This window comes from Danio rerio, chromosome 24 (genome assembly GCF_049306965.1).
Source record: "Danio rerio strain Tuebingen ecotype United States chromosome 24, GRCz12tu, whole genome shotgun sequence".
NCBI classification, from domain to species: Eukaryota; Metazoa; Chordata; class Actinopteri; order Cypriniformes; family Danionidae; genus Danio; species Danio rerio.
In genome coordinates, this window is record NC_133199.1 from 37,696,399 (window position 1) to 37,720,000 (window position 23,602).

Below are 23,602 nucleotides of genomic sequence, written 5' to 3' on the forward strand. Positions count from 1 at the left end.
TGAACGAAAGGGCGGAGGGATTGTGGCGGTGGAGAAATTGTGTTAGTCTCACACCGAATGCGTAAGTGTTGACAGCCCTAATGAATGAAGGAATTAGCTTGCTAGCATGTTTGTTGTATGGCTATTACATTGTTAGCACGGGAAGGATGTTATTAATGTTTTATCACAAGGCTAACACATTTTAGCTTTTTTTAAAGTGTTTTAGCACACTGCTACCTTGAGGTAGCATAATTATAGCCACAATAATACAATAATACATGTGGTTGGCATGATTTAGCATTTGGCTAAAGTAGACTTTAGCTGCGGCGATGCAGTGGAGCAGTAGGTAGTTCTGTCGCCTCACAGCAAGAAGGTCGCTGGGTCACTGGTTCAAGCCTTAGCTGGTTCAGTTGGCGTTTTGTGTGGAGTTGGCATGCTCTTTCATCAGACAGATCAGATCCTGCTGCTGTGCAGCCTCCTCGCATGGAACGGCTACCATTCAAGGTGTTTTAAACAATTTTATTTCACAGACTGGCATAAAAAAGCAGACATCTCCATTCTCACAACGAGTTTCTGAGTTTTCTCACCCTTCCAACTGAGTTTGTTCCACCGAGGTAATATGTTCAGTGGTGTTGCGAATAGTTTGTAAACGTCTGTCCTGCTCATTCAAATTATTTGATTAAAGGAATTAAATTGTAATTGACCAGCGCAACAGTGAAAACAGTTTAGGCTTCTCTGAAACTGAATATTTCACTTTAATTTTATTTAGGCTAAATTATTATTGTATTTCACATTCCAGTTTGTGATTCGGCATTGTTGAAGCATAGCGGATTTGTTTTGAAGCACTTCACCTCAAATGTCCTTTGTTCTTCTATTTTATCTAGAAGATAACTGACTAACAAAACAACAAAGGCTAAAACTATGTATGAAATTCGTTTTAAAAAGATTTTTTCCAAGAAAAATATACAAACTATATTTTTGTTTGAGGTCATCCAATATTCAACTGTGCAGGTGGATGATTTTTTTCGGTCACTGGAAAGTATGGATTTAATTAATGCTTCACTGATTGTATTGTATTACAATCTTTAGTCATATATTTGCACATTTTTTAATATATCATAATTTTAAAGATTACGTCTTGAGCGTCTGATTTTTCCTTGGTGCTGATGTGCTTTAATTACATTTAGATTTCAAAAAACAACATTTCAAAAAATGTAAAAATTAAAAAGGGAACGAAGAATGTCGTAACGAATGCCCTTAAATAATGTAGCCTTTGACAGTAAGCATCAGTGTTTCTTGACATGATTGGGAGAAGTGGGTGGGGCGGTGCTGAATTTTTTCGTGTGTACTTTGGAATAAAATCCTGCAGGCGCCCCTGACTGCATTCACCATCGGGAGGCAGTATAGTCCCTCTCATTGGATAATTTTGCTTTTACAATCCAGAATAATTAAAGTAATCCAACATCAGTGCCTGAAAGCTCCGCCCCTTCCGCAACATGGGCAATGCAATGGCCGTGAAGTGTAAATAAGTGCAGCATCTGGGTAATTAAAGTGCACTTTTTATAAAGTTCACAGTGTGAACGCACTACTCAAACTATTTATACTACAAAACGGCGTAGAATAGTGCATAAGTATGCAATTTGGGATGCAGCTTTTGTTGGTAGACTTTGCTTGTGGTAAATTTACTATTTTTGAAAGTTTATGGGAGATTTTTTTTAGATTTAAATCAGAGTATGATGTGAAGCTGTTTGACTTGGTCTGCAAACCACAACAGTGTAATGAATGTAAAATATGCTTTTGTTTGTTTTATTCTTCATTACAACACGAAGGGTATTTCCATTACAAGAACAGCATTTTTGACATCAGTCAACATTTTGGCATCCTTGTCCTACTTGTGAAGCTTTTTGTGAGGTCAAGACTAGTGAAACACTGTATGCAGTATTAATTAGATTCTGAAGCTCCTCGAAATTGATCAGTGTTAAAACATAAGAAATTTTAACATTACTTGAACATGAAAGAACAGTTAAAGACAGAATTATTTACTCTTATTCAAATAATTTCCAAATTATATTCAACAGAGCAAGGACATTTTCACAGTATTTACTATAATATTTTTTCCTCCTGAGAAAGTCTTATTTGTTTTATTTTGGCTAGAATAAAAGCAGTTTTTAATTATTTTTAACCATTTTAAAGTCAATATTATTGGTCCTCTTTAGCAATATTTTGGTTTTATAGTCTACAGAACAAACCATTGTTATACAGAAACTTGCCTAATTACCCTAAACTGCCTAATTACCCTAGTTAAGCCTTTAAATTTCACTTTAATCAGAATACTAGTATCTTGAAAATTATCTAGTAAAATATTATTTACTGTCATCATGGCAAAGATAAAATAAATCAGTTATAAGAAATTAGTTATTAAAACTATTATGTTTAGAAATGTGCTGAAAAAAATCTTCTCTCTGTTAAACAGAAATTGGGGAAACAAATATAGAGGGGGGCTAATAATTCAAGAGGGTTAATAATTCTCACTTCAACTGTGTATATGTAGGTGGATTCATGATGTTATGGAACTTTCCACAACTCATGCTGAATAAGTGTAAAGCGAGCACTCATTTGCTCTCCTGTCATGCAGGTGTTAAATTCCTGCAGCGGTTGTTGGATGTACCTCGTCCTAAGCAGAGGAGCAGATTTTGTGGGCAGGAACAACATGATCAAGAATGTGGTTTGCCAAGTGTGAGACTCAAACACTGCGCATGGGTGTTGCACAACATGAGAACTGGTTGGATTCCTGCCTGCCACGTTCAGGACATGGGTTGTGTTCTCAGCCATTGCTGCTGACATCTAATTTATTACCTATATCCCCTGGGGGATCGGTAAAATGTCCAATGTTCAGGTTTTAGAAAAGAACTCTCTTTCAAAATGTAGTTTGTTTTGTACCTAGAGATGTCATAACACCTGATAGGAAGACTGCTGCAAAATCTAGCATCGTTTTTATTTCTTTTCTTTTTCTTTTCTTTTTTTTTTTTGGTCACTCCCCTAATTATAAATTGGAAAGTACTCAAGTCTCTGACTTAATCATTGTGAAATCATGTACAGTTCAACTCAGAATTATTAGCCCCCCTGTTTATTATTCCCCCCAATTTCTGTTTAGCTGAGAGAAGATTTTTTCAACACATTTCTAAACATAATAGTTTTAACAACTCAACTCTAATAACTGATTTATTTTATCTTTGCCATGATGACAGTAAATAATATTTTACCTGATATTTTTTAAAACATTTCTATACAGCTTAAAGTGACATTTAAAGGCTTAACTAGGTTAATTAGGTTTACTAGGCAGGTTAGGGTAATTAGTCAAGTTATTGTAAAACGATGGTTTGTTCTGTAGATGGTCTAAAAAAATTGCTTAAAGGGGCTAATAATTTTGACCTTAAAATGATTCGTAAAAAATCAAAAACTGCTTTTATTCTAGCCAAAATAAAACAAATAAGACTTTCTCCAGAAGAAAAAAAGTATTATCAGACATACTGTGAAAGTTTCCTTGCACTCTTTAAAATCATTTGGGAAATATTTAAAAGAAGAAAAAAAATTTAAAGGGGGGCTAATAATTTTTGTATGCATCTATGTATGTATGTATGTATGTATGTATGTATGTATGTATGTATGTATGTATGTATGTATGTATGTATGTATGTATGTATGTATGTATGTATGTATGTATGCATGTATGTATGCATCTATGTATGCATGTATGTATGTATGTATGTATGTATGTATGTATGTATGTATGTATGTATGTATGTATGTATGTATGTATGCATGTATGTATGCATCTATGTATGCATGTATGTATGTATGTATGTATGTATGTATGTATGTATGTATGTATGTATGTATGTATGTATGTGTGTATGTTTGTATGTATGTATGTATGTATGTATGAATGTATGTATGTATGTATTGTATGTGTGTATTTGTATGTGTATGTGTGTATGTTTGTATGTATGTATGTATGTATGTATGTATGTATGTATGTATGTATGTATGTATGTATGTATGTATGTATGTATGTATGTATGTATGTATGTGTGTATGTTTGTATGTATGTATGTATGTATGAATGTATGTATGTATGTATGTATGTATGTATGTATTGTATGTGTGTATTTGTATGTGTATGTGTGTATGTATGTATGTGTGTATGTATGTGTGTGTGTGTGTGTGTGAGTGTGTGTGTGAGTGTGTGTGTGAGTGTGTGTGTGTGTGTGAGTGTGAGTGTGTGTGTGTGTGTGTGTGTGTGTGTGTGTGTGTGTGTGTGTGTGTGTGTGTGTGTGTGTGTGTGTGTGTGTGTGTCGTGTGTGTGTGTGTGTGTGTGTGTGTGTGTGTGTGTGTGTGTGTCTGTGTGTGTGTCTGTGTGTGTGTGTCGTGTGTGTGTGTGTGTGTGTTTGTTTGTGTGTGTGTGTGTGTGTGTGTGTGTGTGTGTGTGTGTGTATATACGAAATGCGATATTTATATATATATATATATATATATATATACGAAATGCGGAGGATTTTCTTTCTGTTCGCCATTCGGTATCAACAACAGAAGTCGAAAGTTAAAAATGAACCACCCGAAATTGGATGAAACTTTGGAGAGCCTGGTGATGCGACTAATTGTTTTATACTGAAACTGGCCTTCAAAAAGTGCTTCCTTGATCTTATCCACATTTCTTGCATGTTAAACACACGTCCACCACAACAGGAAGTAAAAAAAACCTGCAACTGCGTTAATTGCGTTAAGTTTTTTTAACACGTTAATTATTTAAAATAAATCGCATGCGTTAACGCACTAATTTTGACAGCGCTAATATATATATATATATATATATATATATATATATATATATATATATATATATATATATATATATAGTGTTTTGCTATTCAGTTCCATCAGTTTTGAAGATGTTTCACAATAGCCTATTGGAGAGTCAGCTCATAATGTTTTGACAAACTAGTGTTAACAGCTAGTGTACATTAAAAACATCAAATATTGCAAACATTACGAAATGTGCAAACATACTGTTGACGTCAGAATTATTCGCCCGCTTTGATGATATTTCCCAAATGATGTTTAACGGAGCAAAGAAATGTTCACAGTATGACTGATAATATTTTTTCTTCTGGAGAAAGTCTCATTTGTTTTATTTCGACTAGAATAAAAGCCGTTTTTAATTAAAAAAAAACATTTTAAGGTCTACAGAACAAACTATTGTTATACAATAACTTGCCTAATTACCCTAACCTAACGTATTTAACCTACTTAAGTCTTTAAATGTCACTTTAAGCTGTATAGAAGTGCCTTGAAAAATATCTAGTCAAATATTATGTACTGTCATCATGGCAAAGATAAAATAAATCAGTTATTGGAAATGAGTTATTAAAACTATTATATTTAGAAATGTATTGAAAAAAATCTCTTTGTTAAAGAGAAATTGGGGACAAAAAAATAAACAGGGGGGGCTAATAATTCTGACTTCAACTGTATTTAACTGCATTAATTCAGGTCTTAAATGGGAGTATGTTAAATGGCTGAAACTGCCCTTATATCATTAGGCCATGAAGGACATGTTCATTTTTGCAAGAGCTGCATTTTTTAAATCATTGAACATTTTTTGCGAAGCATGTGAGACAGGCAAGACCACTGAACACCGTCGAGACACGCAGCTCCAGCATAAATTACATTCTGAATCTCCAATGTGTCTAAATTGATCAGGGTTGAAGCATGAGAGCTCTTAACAGTAGTTGTCAAAAAACAAAAGAAGGCGGACTGGCTTTTTTTTTCAGGATCTCTCTGCTCTAGGGCAGATCTCAGCTAAAGATTAAGATCAGGTATGAAACTGAATTAGATTTGAACCCTTTACGTTCTCTCAACAAGCCCCTAAAGTGTGAGATTGTCTGAAGAGATTGCAAAACGTGCCTCTGTTTTCTACGGGCGGATGTTGCCTGAGGCTGGAGAGCCAATCACTGGATGAGACTCAACAGGTCGCTCCTTAAAAACACATTTATGGAGGAACATCTTAACTCCTTGTTTACGTCACATCGGGAGCCACAAAACGGCATTCTGATGATGATAAACCCACCCGTGTTTTATCTTTAGGAAGTGATGCAAAGCATGCATAAGGGTTATCAAGACATCAGTGCAAAGAAACAAAATACTTGAGGTGTGCAAAGTAATAAATCAAGCTGTCATTGCCTTTGGGATACTTCTAGAAACATGAGGAAACAAAACTTCTTTCTGTATTTTTAAGGCACATTTTTTGTCTTGTATTAAACAAGGATGCGTTTAATTATATACAAATTTAAAGCAAATAATCAAACAATGCATGGTGATATCTTTAAAACAACAAAACAGTAGTGTGTTTTCTTGGAGCTTCTCACATATGGATTAAGTGCATGAGTGCGCAGAGTGAAAATAACGATGACAGATTAATTAGGATATGCTGGGATCATCTTCTTAAGGCTGTCGACGCATGTGATTTATTTTTACAAGGCCGTACAGTTTTTCCCATGGCTTTACCATCCATGCTTCATTACCTACGGCTTTCCTTGCTTTATGTTTCTTTCTTTGGTTTTTATAGTATGTATTTTGGATGACAGGACTGATGACGAACAGGTGATGATTAACTCATGGCTGAATTGTCATAGTACGATGCATCATTTGGGAAAAGAACGGTGTAGTGACCAGTGTTTCTTAAAAGCGTAGTTGTTTTGTTGCAGATCCATCATTGAAACCAGACTAGTTGTAATGTAAAATGTCCGTAATGATGCTCTAAATGGGGTTGAGTAGCAGGTTCTTAAAAAAAAAAATCATACTTTTTGTGCAAATTATATTGTTTTAAACACACACACAATAAAAATTTCTGTATTAGTTTGGATAAAAACATGCAATTGTTTTCCTTATTAATTGAAATATATGTAAATGGGCTATGTTTCCTTTACAACTATTTAAAATATTCTATTCTAAAACACAAACTAGCTAACACGTATTTTAATTTCATATATAAATCATATAAATTGTTAATGGTTAAAATTTACAGTAGACTATTAAAAAAAAATCTACTTAATAATAGTTATAGTAATTCATTCATTCATTTTCTGAGTCCCTTTATTAATCTGGGGTCGCCACAGCGGAATCAACCGCCAATTTATCCTGCATAAGGCCCGGATTGGCTAATCAGGAGAACCGGGAGAATTCCCGGTGGGCCGGTCTGTTTTTTGGCCGCGAGGGCCGGTGTCCATAGCTGCTTGCGCTCTCAGCAGTCACACTTTTTTCTTCTATTTATTTATTTGACCAAAGCTTCACTTTTTTTATTCATTATTTTGCCGCAGTGCCGCTCTTTTTTTATTTATTTTCTCGCAGCCCCGTAAGAAAAATGCAGGGTGCAGGTTAACTAACGTTAATGATGATGATGTGATGTAACTATCGACCCCAAACAGCGGCACCTACGTGAATATAAGAATTCAAATAAAATGAATAATACACATGCTCAATGAAAATCAAATGATTCACTACATTAATAAATCTGACATAACTTGATCAAAATTTTTAAAATGGGAGAAAAAGATTGAGCCATCAAAAGAAAGTAGTGCTGTGTCTCTCACTGTAATAGTGCCATTGTGGTCCAGTGGTAAGCATGTTGCATTTCAAAGTCGTGAATCCGTGTTCGAATCTCCCCTGAAATATTTTTAATTTTTTTTCATTTTTATTGTTCAGACATAAAATACTGTTAGGGCTGTTGAACATTTGAATTTCTAAAGCAGCAGTTTTCTTGAAAAAGACGTGATAGTGCCATTAGAAACTGAATTGGAATCAGTCGTGAACTGAGGTGGGCCGGTCTGGCTTAAACTCCAGGGCTGAAAATGAGTCCCACTCCGGCCCTGCCTGCATATGTTTTACGTAGCGGATGCCCTTCCAGCTGCAACCCATAATATTAATATATCATTATATTTATTCAATGGGGGTGACACGGTGGCTCAGTGGTTAGCACTGTTGCCTCACAGCAAGAAGATCACTGGTTTGAGTCCCGGCTGGGCCAGTTGGCATTACTGTGTGGAGTTTGCATGTTCTCTTTATGTTGGCGTGGGTTTCCTCTTGGTGGGTTTCCCCCAGTCTAAAAACATGCACTTTAGGTGAATTGAATAAGCTAAAATAGCTGTAGTGTATGTGTGTGAATGAGTGTGTATGGGTGTTTCCCAGTACTGCGTTGCAGCTGGAAGGGTATCCGCTCTTTGAAACATACATGTATGCTGGATAAATTGGTGGTTCATTCTACGGTGGCGACCCCTGATGAATGAAGGGACTAAGCCGAATGAATGTATATAAATTTCTTTAAACATGTCCCTGCACCCCCAGCACCTTATTAGTCATGTTTGACAACTACTGATCTAAAACGCATGACGTCTTGCCATATAATGATCTACAATTTCTAAGTAACCAATCCAGCACAGTCTATTCTTTTTTTCTGAGTTTGTCCTATAACCCAAATACCCCGTAAGCTTGTTTTCCAACAGATAACTCTATATATCCAACTGGTGACTAAGTTTGAATCTGTGACAACTGGATCAACACAGTTTGTAAAGCAAGTTTGCACTGTTGCAAAAAGTATTGATCCACATGATCACAAAAAGTCAACAGCATTTGTTGAAACACATCCTGTTTTCCTACACTCTCAGAAATGAAGGTATGTGAGCTGTCTCTGTGGTGGTACCTTTTCAAAAACTACAAATTTGTACCTAAAAGGTCCATATTAATACCTCAAGGGTACATATTAGTAACTAAAAAGTAAAAAAGTGTTCCTCTTAAAAATGTGTAGGTACTAATATATACTTTTTAGGTACCAATATGGACCCTTCAAGTACAAATGTGTATCTTTTAAAAAGGTACCCACATCAGTGACAGCTACCTTTATTTCAGAGAGTGTATCTGAGAGATTTTCCAGGAATACTCCTAAAGGTAAATCTGGTTTCTGTGCTCCTAAATATGTCATGCTTTCCCTCTAAATAGTCTGGGAGGTATTAATTTGAAGATTTCACATTTTGGATCACAAAATCAGATGTATGTTGGATAAATACCTGTATATTTTTTAGCAATAGCCAGCAATGCACTGTAGGAGTCAAAATTATAGATTTTTTTAAGACCGTCATTGGTTTTGTGTTCCAGGGTAGCATATATTGTTTGATTTATTATAATATATTGTTTATAATATTTATAATATTAATATTTATAATGTATTATATATTTGTGCATAAATATATCTAGAATTGAATGATTTTTATTGGGCTGATCTGCAGTTCTGCAGGACAAAAGATGTTCAGAAAAACACATTTCCCCCTGCCAAGCCGTGCTGTTTTTAATCATAACAGTGGTATTTACACTACAAACGGGCAGATAATTACTTAAATGGTCATATGTTGAAATCTTTTTTTAAAAGCAGGATAAATAATGATCAATTTGGGAGCGGCAGATTCACATGATTGTGTATCCCGCATCTGTTTTTCTTCAGTATACAATAGAGTGTCTTAAAGTTGAATGTTGTCACCCTAAATGAGAGGCATGTGGATAAAATACCTTCTAACTGAATTGCGGCAAATACAATTAACAGGACAAAATCATTCCACGGGTGCGTGCTTTTTCACAGAAACAACAGTGTCTGTCTAAATCAAATAAGAAACATATTGTCTGTTAGTGACCTCTCCATTCAAATTCAGGCATTGTGTGCACTCAGCTCTTTCTCTATGGGGCATTTGCTGACTGCTGGAATAATACTAAATAAAAACACGGCATGCATCTGGTAAACAAACAACATGAGACAAACAACATGCATTTAAGTAAATTCATATATTATTATTATATATTTTATTGCTGATTTCTGACATTATATTAGTTTGAAACAATGTATTGTATAAGAAATAATATATAGAGAAATAATTGCAGCATTGGCAGTGTATTACCAGGTTATTGTCATTTAAAACACCATTGAAATTTATCACTTGAAACTCTTAAAAATGTCAATAAACATCATTTCAAGAGTTCACAATAGCTGACGATTGATTGTACAGTTTGTTTGGCATGTTGTCCCGGGAGAGAGCCCTGAGCTCATAAGATCCTCGAGCCCGGGGCTCCCTCCCATCTGCAAGGCGAGAGGGGAGTTTGAGCTCAGGTAGATGAGGAGAACTCCCCTGCTGTAGTAGCTAATGAACAGATAGTGATTGCTCTTAAGAGATAACTTACAAGGAGCACGTCTATGGTGCTGATGAGCCAATTAACCTACGCTGCATGTTTTTGGACGGTGGGAGGAAACCGGGGAACCCAGGGGAAACCCACATGAGCGCGGGGAGAACCTGTAAACTCTGAACAGAAATGTTGGCAAACTTGGTAAGGACTAGAACCAGTGACTTTCTTTTCTATTAGCCAATCCTCTTAGACTGGTTTCTTGAACATGCCAATGAGTTCACTGTACTCAAATGGCCTCCACAATCACCAGATCTCAATGCAATAGAGCACCTTTTGGCATGTGGTGGAACGGGAGATTTGCATCATGGCTGTGCAGCCGACAAATCTGCAGCAACTGCATGATGCTATCAAGTCAATATGGACCAAAATCTCTGAGGAATATTTCCAGTACCTTGTTGAATCTATGCCACAAAGGATTAAGGCAGTTCTGAAGGCAAAAGGTGTCCAACCTGGTACTAGTAAGCTGTACCTAATAAAGTGGCCGGTCAGTGTATATCTTTACTTTAACATTCCATTAAATCAAAATGACATGCAACAGCGCATAAGAAATAAAGGCTTTATTACTTTACATTATTCCCTTTACATAATTTTAGTGTTAGCCTTAACATGCTACACAGCGCCAAGCAAGGCTTCGGTCCAGGAAGTGATGCCTTATATGGATTTTTTTTTCATGAGATATCGATTACTACATTTTGAATCATTTTTTTGTAATCGATTAAATCCAATAATTCGATTAAAAGTTTCAGCCCTAGAAATAAACCATAAGATCATTTCTCCACTATGTGACTGAAAATGCCTGCAAATCCAGAGCTAAAAAGTAGCTATTAAATTATCAAACAAATTTGTAGTCTACATACAAATATTAAATGAAACATTCATTAACAAGTAATATTAAATTGCATTGAGAGAGAAAAAGTCACATTTAAGTTGGCAGAAACCTTTTCAAATTTTACCTGCATTCAGAACAGAGTATTACAAATCAGAAAATTTAAGCAACTATGGCTGAATAATATATTGTTTGAGAATCGAAATCGCAATGTGTGTATCGTCAATAGTCACATAGCAGGATAAGATTATTTATTTTAATTATTATTATTTATATTATTTAGTTTGAATTTGTTTTTTGGGTATTTATACTATGACGATCATGTTATTTTACATTTGATCATTCAATTCCTGTGTATGAATGCTGTTCAGACTCCCCAGAAAACCATAAAGCACAGTTTATTTATTTATTTTTGTTGGTAGTTATTATATTTATGCAGATGCGCTGTAATAAAAAGACTTGATCATACCTGACGTTATATTCATATCTATCTATCTATCTATCTATCTATCTATCTATCTATCTATCTATCTATCTATCTGTCTGTCTGTCTGTCTGTCTGTCTGTCTGTCTGTCTGTCTGTCTGTCTGTCTGTCTGTCTGTCTGTCTGTCTGTCTGTCTATCTGTCTATATGTCTGTCTGTCTGTCTGTCTGTCTGTCTGTCTGTCTGTCTGTCTGTCTGTCTGTCTATCTGTCTATATGTCTGTCTGTCCGTCCGTCCGTCCGTCCGTCCGTCCGTCCGTCCGTCCGTCCGTCCGTCCGTCCGTCCGTCCGTCCGTCCGTCCGTCCGTCCGTCCGTCCGTCCGTCCGTCCGTCCGTCCGTCCGTCCGTCCGTCCGTCCGTCCGTCCGTCCGTCCGTCCGTCCGTCCGTCCGTCTATCTATCTATCTATCTATCTATCTATCTATCTATCTATCTATCTATCTATCTATCTATCTATCTATCTATCTATCTATCTATCTATCTGTCTATATGTCTGTCTGTCTGTCTGTCTGTCTGTCTGTCTGTCTGTCTGTCTGTCTGTCTGTCTGTCTATCTATCTATCTATCTATCTGTCTATCTATCTGTCTATCTATCTGTCTATCTATATGTCTGTCTGTCTGTCTGTCTGTCTGTCTGTCTGTCTATCTGTCTGTCTGTCTGTCTGTCTGTCTGTCTGTCTGTCTGTCTGTCTGTCTGTCTGTCTGTCTGTCTGTCTGTCTATCTATCTATCTATCTATCTATCTGTCTATCTGTCTATATGTCTATCTGTTTATATGTCTGTCTGTCTGTCTGTCTGTCTGTCTGTCTGTCTGTCTGTCTATCTATCTATCTATCTATCTATCTGTCTATCTATCTGTCTATCTGTCTATATGTCTGTCTGTCTGTCTGTCTGTCTGTCTGTCTCTCTCTCTCTCTCTCTCTCTCTCTCTCTCTCTATATATATATATATATATATATATATATATATATATATATAAATATATCGCAGCAAAACAAAATATAGCAATGTCCGATTTTTTCAATATCCTGCAGCCCTATAGGCAACTGTAATATTATTAATTCGTTGTTATACGATTGCTAAGATAAAGCTAGTAGTTTATGTTATGTTTAGTCTTTCTCTTTATGCAATTCTGCAGGGTTTTGTTTTTCTGCCATGCAAAAACCGCACTATTAAATGCCGAGAAAAGTAAAAGCAGGCTGTTTCTCAACATTCGTTATGATAATAAGAGTCTGTTGATGTTGTTTCCAAAATAAACACATTGGCGTAAAGCCTCAAGGCTACGTCCTTGGTTTATCATCATTTGTAAATTGTAACATCACATAAACTCGACAGTTAGTGCCATTTGACACTTGCCTCTTGTCTCCTGTTTATTTATTTTTTTCTCTCTACAATTTTGCACTCACATCTTTTTAGGGCATGAGTTACCTCTAAATTTGAGCAATAATAATAACCAAACAAAACCTCCAATCTATTGATACAGTAAGACACACATTATTGACGAAAACACACTGTCATTTAAAGATTATAATTGATTTTCATAAGTGAGAATCGATGAAACGTTTCATACCACTTAGCAGATCAATGAAACACGAGGCTTAAATGGATGACAAGAACTACTGTGACATTTTCAACAATAATAGATCGTGGTCGTGTGTTTATTTAAATTGATTACGTTACTTTCCATTCAGTTTAACCTTGGAGCTGGTGGTCCGAAAGTGTGATGCATGTAAACAAGACTGTTGCTCTGGTTTTTAGTTAATAACAGTGGTTAAACTGTCTCTGGAGTCTGCAAAGAGTTTCAAGGACAATTAGATTTAGGTCAAATGCTGATGTCTAGACCAGATGACAGCACCGATCGCTGAGCAGAAAGAGGACACTGCTGTCTTTCAGTTTAATGAGAAGTGAATTCAGATACAATATATCACCTCATTATGAAATAATATCGCCTACACTCATTTTCCACCAACAGTCAGACTATGTGTACACCTATGTATTGTCTTTTACGTATTACTGTCAACATTGCTAATTGTATGTTGTTTTGTTTTTTGGACTATGTCGTTGTATTTTGCACTGTCTGGAGCCAGCACCTAAGCTTTTCACTCATACACATGCTATACACATGCTGATGTGACAATAAAAGTGATTTGATTATTTTTGATAATGTATACACTGGATATTTCTGAAGTTACATGCTTTGTTCCTTTTTGATCTAAATGTAAAGAATTAGTATAAAATGTGAATCATTAGTCATGATTATTTGTTGCTTAATGAAAGAATCGAGAAATTCATTTGCTTCCATTAACAAATTGTAATGATTTGACTAAACAAATTCTTTTTCATGATTTGCCATAAATGCAGAATATGCACATATGGGGAGCCAAACTTTTAAAGGGAGCTGGGTAGAATTTTGAGGGGAATAAGAGCCCTGCTGAAAAATCCAGTTAAAACCAGCTTAGGCTGGTTGGCTGGTTTTAGCCTGGTTTTACAGGGGTTTTGGCCATTTCCAGGCTGGTTTCCTGCCGTTTCCAGCCTCGTCTTGGCTGGTCAGGCTGGAAAATGACCATTTAAATCCAGCCTGGTTTCAGCTGGACATAGCTGGTTTTGGCTGGACTCCCAGCCTGGCTAGACTGGTCAAGCTGGTTTTAGCCCCCTAAAATCAGCCTAGCGATATCCAAATATGAGATATACCTTCATATGGAACAATGATACTGGAAATTTGAATATTTTATATATAACCAGCATTGGGCAGCACAGTGGCTCTGTCAGTTGGCACTGTCACCTTACAGCAAGAAGGTCGCTGGTTTGAGTCCCGGCTGGGCTAGTTGGCATTTCTTTGGGGAGTTTGCATGTCCTTAACCCAAAACCGTCATTGAGGGAAAAGTAAATCATACAAAATTGTACGAATTAGATGGTATGAATTCATACGAATTAGCCATTAAATCAAAACGTTATGAAAAGCCATGAGATTGTTGAATAATTCCCAGTAACGTCGCAAGGTTTTTCAATGTATTTTAATGAGTTAGAGGTTAATGAACCACACTCATGTCAGAACATTTCAGTACTGCATTCCATCTGATTAAACACCATGATTGAACAGGCAGAATGATGTACATTATGTAGGAAACCAATATATTTGCCTCTGTTTATGTTGCACTGAACATACAATATAATGCACATATGGGGAGCTGGAATTTTTAGCGGGGCTTGGTAGAATTTTGAGGGTCTAGAGTCTCCTTAAAATCAGTCTAGCAATGCCCATGTCTGAATATTTAATGTATCTTCATATGAAACAGTGGTGATTCTGGAAATTTAAATACACATGACACATAATCAGCATTTTTTATAATTCTTTTCAACTGTACTCTTCAATGCTCAATGTAAAAACATGATTTAATTCACTCATTATTCTTCAGCTTAGTCCCTTATTTATCAGGGATTACCCCAGCAAAATGAACCGTCAACTTTTCCGGCATATGTTTTGGGCAGCTGATGCCCTTCCAGCTGCAACCCAGTACTGGGAAACACCCATACACTCTAGCATTCACACACAGACTCAAAGACTGCCATCAATTTAGTTAATCCAATTCAACTGTACCGCATGTCTTTGAACTGTGGGGGAAGACCGGAGCACCCGGAGAAAAACCCACGCCAACATGAGAACATGCAAACTCCACAACGAAATGCCAACTGGGCCAGTCGGGACTCGAACAAGCGGCCTTCTTGCTGTGAGGTGACCGTGCTGCACTGTTGCCTCACAGCAAGAAGGCCGCTGGTTTGAGTCCCGGCTGGCCCGGTGAGTCACCCCAACATGATTTCAAAAAATAAAAATAAAAAATCAGTTTCAGTAATTTCCAGAAACCATGTTCGTTTGTTTGTTTGTTTTGCAATCGTAATCTTCAAAGCACAAGAGAAAACATGATATCTGAAAATGGAATATTCACGATGAATTTGACATATAAACAATGTCAGTATTTCTAATTTTACTTAAGTTATAAACATATTCATATATCATGTGAATATATTTAAGTGGGGTTTTTTATAAACTAATTTCGAGAGGATCACGTGCTTATGATCAATTTGGCTGGTACCTCATTAGCGCTGTAATCTGCTCTATTAGATTATTGTGGAGGCATTATTAATAACCAGAGTTTTTCACTCCAGTTATTTTCGTCTTAAAGTCCCCCCCCCCTCTTCCCCCCTTACTTTAAACCCTTTTTCCAAAAGGCCGACACGGTAGCCCAGTGGCAAGCACTATTGACTCACAGCAAGACCACCGCTGGTCCAACCTCCTATAGGGCCAGTCGGTGTTTCAATGTTCTCTCAGTGTTCGCGTGGGGTTTCCCGGTTTCCTTTCCTCGACACCCTCCAAAAACATACACCACAGCCAATCGACTAAACCAAATTATCACCCAAGACAACCTTAGTTTACACTTCTCACACGGCGACAAGCAGGGGAGTTCTCAAGATCTACCTGAGCTCGAACTCCCCTCTCGCCTTTCTAACAAGAGGGAGCCTCGGGCTCGAAGATATTACGAGCTCTCTCCCGGGACAGCATGCCAAATACGCTTTATTGATTATCAGCTAAGTGTGAACTCCTGAAAAATATACGGTCTTATATGTGACACAAACGCTGTAAGTTTCATTTCCTTTTGAGTTTATCTGATGAAGAACTTGTTTCAATGAAACATCTCAGTCTTTGATTCTGACCTTTTAGACCAAGCACCTTGCTAATTTTGGAAGTGTGTGTATAATTTCAAAGGAAAACATTTGCCTAAAATAAGACTTCCTTGTCTTGTAAATGGAATAATTCTAGGTTATTCTGTGAAAACGCACAGCATCTGATTCACGTTTGACCAAAGTAAGTGATACAGTAATGAGTAATGGTCTGCAGGAAACAGTTCCAAATAAATGTTATGACATAATTAGTCAAACTCAAGATTTGGGCCTGACTCTGCATGCCACCAAATGTAAATGACGAAATCTGTGCGCAGATGCAAGATCTGATAGCAACGAGGTGTTCTCTTACTGCATTTAGCTTTGTTGCTTGTTAAAGGAAGTCTTTTCGATTAATCTCCACACCTCCGCTCACCTTCCAGTTAATGAAGCTTAATATTGAACAAACGCATTTACTGTTCTGAGATATTATTCTAACATTTCCCTCTTTCTTTTCTGCCACAGGCTGTGGGAATGAAACAAAGTATGAGATGCCCCCGAGACACTGCTTGACAGGTTATGCTAACACATGCATACCACAAGCACATCTCCAGAAGGCTTTGCACACTTAAACTGACAGGTCATTAAAGGTGCAGCATGTAATTTAACAAATAGTTAAACACTACTTGCTTGAACACTGCTATTGGCCACATAACCAAAATACCGCCTTAACCTTCACGCCATTGGTGGAAATTGTGTTGCAGTATTGGGCTCATCGAGATGTTTGAACAAACAGAGCAATGTTTTGATAGCGTGACAGTGTTTGCTATTCGCAAGAGAAAGTATCTGCTGCGACAGGAGAACGTTTTTTTTCTTTTTAATTATACACATTAGGCAAAAGATGAATATTCATTTGCTTCAGATTGATTATACAGTGTGCAAATATGCATTCTATGTAGGTAGGGCTGTGCAAATTATCGCCTGTAATATCATAATTGTCATTTTAATGATGTGCGAGCTGACATAATGTACATTATCATTAACATGCTTTGAGAAGCCTATTAAATTGCAGTTAGAATCACTCTGTAATTCATTTTATGACAGCAAATAAAAAAAACAAATATATTTTTTTGTTTATTTATGTTTATAAGATGTAAATGATATCACAGAATCAAGAGTTTTCCTCCAGTTTAACATATAAGAAGTTAATATAGAGAAAGCTGGGTTTTTGGCCAATATTGTCTGAGCATTTGTGCATCTCAAAGTAGGGCTGCACGACATTGGAAACACCTAATATTGCGAGATTTTATTTATCTGCAATGTAAATTAGGAATACAGTTTCACAAGATAGTTTGAATAAATCTGTTTGATGGTTTTCTGGGGAGTAGGAACAGGAATCGAATATCACAATGCTAAAATTATTTTCGTTTCTTGTTCAAATATTTAAAAATTCTTAGATCAAGTAAGATCAAGTAAGTAAAATTATCCTTGTTTGTGGTTTGAAATGTAGACATTTGGGCTAGAAACAGGAAAAAGTAAAAAAAAAAGTAAGAAAAAGTTGTTGTTTTTTGCATAAATTGTATGAATTCAGTAAAATTACAGTAATTCGATGTGACTGTTGCAAACGTGCACATTGCGATATCGATGCTGAAACGATATTTTGTGCAACCCTAACCTAAAGCAATCATTGACTCATTTTTTTTTTTCAAATTGAATCAATGATTCATTCATAAAAAGTAATTTAGTTCATTTCTAAATGAATCAGCTGTTTTGAACAAATCATTTGAATGTATGATTAAGTGAATTACCCATTAAGACTTGCCATAATCTGCTGGAAGTGTGGATAACATAATTATTCATCCGAGCTTTACACAACACAATCCTTATTACATAAAAAATTAAAAAATATCAGCATATCTTTTTCTGTCAATTTATTCAAATTAAAATCAAAACAAGTCCCACTTATATTTAGTGGCCTTAACAATGATGTACTTGCACTTACTTTTTTTTTTCTGCAGTGAATATTGCTATGAATATTCACAAGTCCTATTGCAAGTTTGGATATCATAATTATTCATCCGTGCTTCATTTAACTTAAGCATTATTATATATGTCAGCATGTCACTTGCTGTCAAAACTGGCCTTACTTTATATTAAGTGGCCTTAACTACTAAATACTTGCATCAAAAGACAAATACAATGTACTTAATGTGTTCATATTGTATTGTAGAACACTTCTGGTGCTCTTGAGGTGGGATGCGAGTAGGGTTAAGGACAGGTTTGGTGGGTAGGTTTAAGGATGGGGTGAGGTGTAAGAAATGGTCAAGGGTGTAATTAAAAATGTAATTACAGAAATTAATTACAGATGTAATTACATGCAGGTGTTTAATTAATCGTAGGTAATGTAAAAACGTGTTTACACAATAAGTTCATCGTAACAAATAATTCATTTCAATGTAAGAATATATTAGTTAAGGCCACCTAATGTACTGTAAAGTGGGACCTCAACTTTTCTTTATTATACCGGAAGGTCAACCCAATATTTTTTTTTACCCAGCATTAATTTATTCAGTATTAACTACGTTATTAACCTGCTGGAACATTAAAAGAAATACAGATTCAATTTACAGATTGAAAATTGTATACGTCACTGGATTATATGCAGATGGTATGACATGAATGTCCTGATGACGCTGAACTGTTCAATGTGTGAAAGGTGTGCTGCTTATCATGTAACAGCAATTTAACACATTCAGCCTGTAGTCATAAGTGTACATCAAAATGATTTGAACATTGACTGTTACATTTGAAGAATGATGTTTGTTGTTCAAACTGCTTATTTAAAATGAGCTGAAACAACAAAATTTATGTGGGGAGGACAACTTAATTGTTTAATGTTCAACCCACTTAAATTTGTATATCTAATAAGTCAACTTAATCCTTTCATGTCGTCCCAACACAAACAAATTGTGTGAAACCCAGCATTATGAAGTGTAAAAGGCAGGGTTCCACACAATTCATTCATGTTGTACTTACACAAGTCTGTTAAGTTAATTGGTTTAAACGAATTTAAGTAGATTGAGCATAAAACAATTAGGTTGTCTCAAAAAAAAAAAAATCTCAAGAATTGTGATGTTTCCACTCATTCTAAATAATCAGTTTGAACAGTTATTTATTTGAGTGCCCATATATGTAAACTGCATTTGTGATGTTTAAACGCTTTAATGCTACAATCACGAATCGCTATTGATTTTGTTTTTGTTTGATTGTTCTGTTTGATTTCAGTCCAGTTGTTGACAACGAATCAAAGTGCAGTTTTTGTGTTGGTGGCCACCATCTGCTGTCCATTTTTGCACTGGCAAGAAAGCTCACGCAGCATGTTAAACACGGTCTGCCTGAGTAGAGACGCTGGTCAGAAGCAGACGCCGAGGGCCCAGACCTCACTCAGTGGGCAGCTGTCTCGCGGTACCATCTGCTTTTGCTGAACTCTTGGCCCTCATCCTGTGGTCACCAGCCTCAAAAGTTCATCAAGTATATTTAAATAGGTCTGAGACTTAATTAACTTCATTTCACTTTTGACATATTGTTGTGGGGTCACTTGTTAGGGTTAATGACAAACCTGCAGCTTATGCCACCTCAGCTCTCTGATTGATTTGATTATTTTCGGGTCATTAGTTATTAAGTGAATAGTAATGGGATTAGAATTTAAATAATATTTTCACAGTGTTCAGCATATGTAAGTACACCCCTCACAAATCTTTCTTTCAAAGTCATATTTTTAATAGGAAGGTATACAATATTATATTTATGCATATACTTTAGATTAGACATACTGAAGCCAAATCTTGAGCTTATCTAACAAAATAACTTATAATGGTTCAAAAACTAGTAAATCATAGAAAAATAATAAATAATTTTTTTTAAAAAGAGGAAAAATCAGAAGCAAAAAAAAATAATAATAAAATTTTTTTTTGCAATATTTAGCTTGAATGTAATTGTTTTCTCTGTCAATTTCTAAATATGTTTGGTGACAAAAATATTATTTTAATAAATACATCTGTTTAATAAATCTGCTTTGTTTAGAAATGGATAAAAATACACATTTTCAAAATGGGGTGTACTCAATTATGCTGAGCACTGTACATAGTATTCATGTTTTATGGCTCTACAAACTTTACAAAATGCCGGATTGATTTAGGGCATTTTCAGGTCAACTTTGGGTCAAATATGGACAAATCCAACCATTGGGTTAAAAAGTGTAAATGTAATGTAATAAAAAAACTTAAAGCAACATTGTATTTGTCAATGTATGGGCTTAAACACATATTTTTTTTTTAGTGTAAGTGTTACATGTTGATAACGACTTCCCTATATATCCCTTTTAATGCATTTGGGTCCTGTTGGAGACCTATGAAAATTACTTAAAAATAGTTTTTGATAAAGAAACTAAACTTTACAATTCTTTATAAACTTTAATTTGCACACTATTTATAATATAATGTCTATATAATAAATTTATGTTATTAACGATGCTAATCCATTCTAGTTTGTTTACACTAACAGTCAAAATGTTGATGTGCTATTACATTTACGGATTTTAAAAGGGTCTTGTTTATGAACTGTAGTTTTACAGACAAAATAAATAGCCTATATATATTCCGAACGTAATATATAAGAGTCAGAGACAGTTGAAGCAACTCCACTTACCTTTCCTCTCAGAAACGGCGCACCACCCTGCGTTTATCAGAACAAGGCAGAAGATTCCCAATTCACGGAACAGAGACAGCTTCGTAAACCTCATGTTTAACAGTGGAATCATTTTTAAAGCATTGCTTATGTTCAGATAATCCGTCAAATGAACAATATGTAACTCGTAACAGAGGTAGTTTCCTGCAGCGTGTCCCGTTCTTGCTCTTCTTCGAGTGAAGCGTGTCTGAGCGCTCCTCCGTAGAGCTGTGACGTGACGCGACGCAACTCACCTTTACAGAGCGCGCGCGACGCGACGCAACTCGGTCGCTCTGCCAGATAGTTTATTTGAGTATCAGTGGGTGGATGTGGGGACCTTCTTTTGCGATGTCCGACAACAATTAAATGTATTTTTGTTTTCAAAATTGGCAATTTTTATATTAATGAACAATATTATTTAATATCACCTTTTCCACAGCCTATATTATTAGACAATAAAAATTTGTTTTGGAAAACAATAATCACTATAATATTACAATCCATTAGTAGTAGTAGTCTGTAGTTATAGTATACTATAAAGTTTACTATACTATTGTGTATTTCATAATAAAATTATAATATTTTCATTTTAACTATCGCAATATTATGTATTGTGGGGATATATTATATAAGGGATATAACCTTGTCATGTCCCTTGTCCATATACATTTCATAATCAGAACATTTGTTGTCTTGTTGTTTTTATTATTTGGAAAGCGTTAAGCACAACATTATCATTATTATCAGAATTATTATTAATCATATTGGTATATTATTAGTAGTAGGAGGACGCTATACCATAATATACTACTATAATATGCTATGCTACTATTTACTACTTCTACTAGAGGCAGGGGCACAATAAATATCTAGAAGTATAAATTATACCCATAAACTATATATAACATCGTTTTCTATAATATGTATAGTAAGTGTCAAACAAATACACTTTTTACATAAATATTATTTAATACAGACTTAAATATAATATTATTATTATAATTTAATGTAATAATAATCTTATAAAATAAAATATCCACCATCCCCAATCATGGAGCAGTCCGGCAGTCAAATTTATTAAAAAAATGTATTATTTTCAGTTGTAAATTCACTTTAAGAAAACTAATCATTTAAAATGTAGAGATTGCATTAAGATAAAACATAGAAAAGAGGATTAAGTGATAATTGTGAATCTCTAAGTTCTTCTTCTTCTTCTTCTTCTTATTATTATTATTATTATGTTTTAATTATTTTTTTTTTATTCAGTTGGTCAATTTCTAACCAAGGCAAGTTAAATGTGCTGATCAGCTTGTTATTTGCCTAATAAATGACAATAAGCTACAGTTGTTAATCTATCACCTTTTTCCCTAAAGATTTCACATTTATAAAACATGCAAGCTCCACATGACCCAGCCAAGGCTCGAACCAGCGACCTTCTTGCAGTGAGGCGACAGCACTACCTACTGCGCCACTGCGTCGCCTTATATTTATATGACCTAAAATATTTTACAAACCTCTCCAATTCAGTAATGTAATAGGTAAATAAAAAAATATAAGCTATGTTACCAAATGTCACTCACTGCAAGATAAATTTGCGGATGTCACTGTGGGTATTCATGTAGTGTGCTTTTTGGTTTAGGTGAAATAATGCATTTATTCCTCTACAATTAAAGTTATAATGGCGAAATGTCCTTTCAATAAGGCTCAAGTTCATCTTCTATTGTTGATGGTCTGATTTGCGTTCGCGTCCTGCTCAGGCGCGCGCCTCGATCACCATAGCAACAATAAACTTTGCCTCAGGCTTTCAGTTAGTTCTCACAGATTTGAGGACCCTCAGTCAAGGTGAGTGCGCTAAATTAACTGCAAAGGGAAATAAAATCATTACTTACTCTAAATATGTGTTCTTGTTAAGTTAAAAGGTAATCTTGGGCGCTTTATGCAGGGAGGAGAGGGATATTTTCTTTCCCAAAATAAAAGAAGCATCTACCAATGATGACATAAAGACAGCCTGCTGATGATTGACAGACAGATATTTATTTATTTATTTATTTATTATTTTATTTATGGTAGGATTTAAGGATTTATTTACTCATTTATTTTTATTTTTATATTTACATATTTATACTTTTATTTATTTATTGTTTTGCAGGTTTCGTCCTCCATAGAAATAGACAGGGTAAAAAAAAAAAAAAAGTTTGTTCTTAGTTTTTTTTTAAAATCACCATACTTCCCCAGTATTACACTTTTTATATATATATATATATATATATATATATATATATATATATATATATATATATATATATATATATATATATATATATATATATATATTTTTTATAAGTTTTATATTTGAAGGTACAAAGTAGTCATTAATTAAACTTACAGGACCACAAACATTTGAACTTTGGATGAAGTCATCTTCAAAATGATTGAGAGGGGTCTGGATGCAGACCTGGTGCAGTGCAATCTGAGCTGCATCCTATGCTTTTTAATGCACTCACCTAACCCCACCCCTAACCCGACCCGTCACAGTGATGTCACTCACTCCATTGAGTGCTTTCTCGAGTGATGCAATCTCAGCTTGCATCATAAAGGCTGCATCCATATAACATTGAAATGATTGTTTTCTTTTTTGACATTTGAGTGTAAAGT

The 23,602-nt window shown here is 35.3% G+C and overlaps 3 protein-coding genes across 5 annotated transcripts in view; 1 reads left to right on the forward strand and 2 right to left on the reverse strand.

Annotated features, from left to right (window-relative positions):
- The window catches only part of LOC101884366 (melanoma receptor tyrosine-protein kinase-like), a 61,902-nt gene extending 40,756 nt beyond the window's left edge, over positions 1-21,146 (reverse strand). Inside the window, exon 1 of the mRNA XM_073940989.1 lies at positions 20,930-21,146. Within this exon, the coding sequence (XP_073797090.1) occupies positions 20,930-21,041 (112 nt within the window). The 5' untranslated portion in view covers positions 21,042-21,146. The remainder of the gene's footprint in view (positions 1-20,929) is intronic.
- Positions 1-23,602, reverse strand: part of agap3 (ArfGAP with GTPase domain, ankyrin repeat and PH domain 3) — a 985,397-nt gene that overhangs the window by 18,425 nt on the left and 943,370 nt on the right. The gene's annotated exons all lie outside the window — the stretch shown is intronic.
- The window catches only part of LOC110438357 (dynein axonemal heavy chain 5-like), a 14,692-nt gene continuing 13,814 nt past the window's right edge, over positions 22,725-23,602 (forward strand). For all 3 annotated transcript variants that reach the window (XM_073940998.1, XM_073941000.1, XM_073940999.1), the window contains exon 1: positions 22,725-22,789. The gene's annotated coding sequence lies outside the window, so the exon portion shown is untranslated. The remainder of the gene's footprint in view (positions 22,790-23,602) is intronic.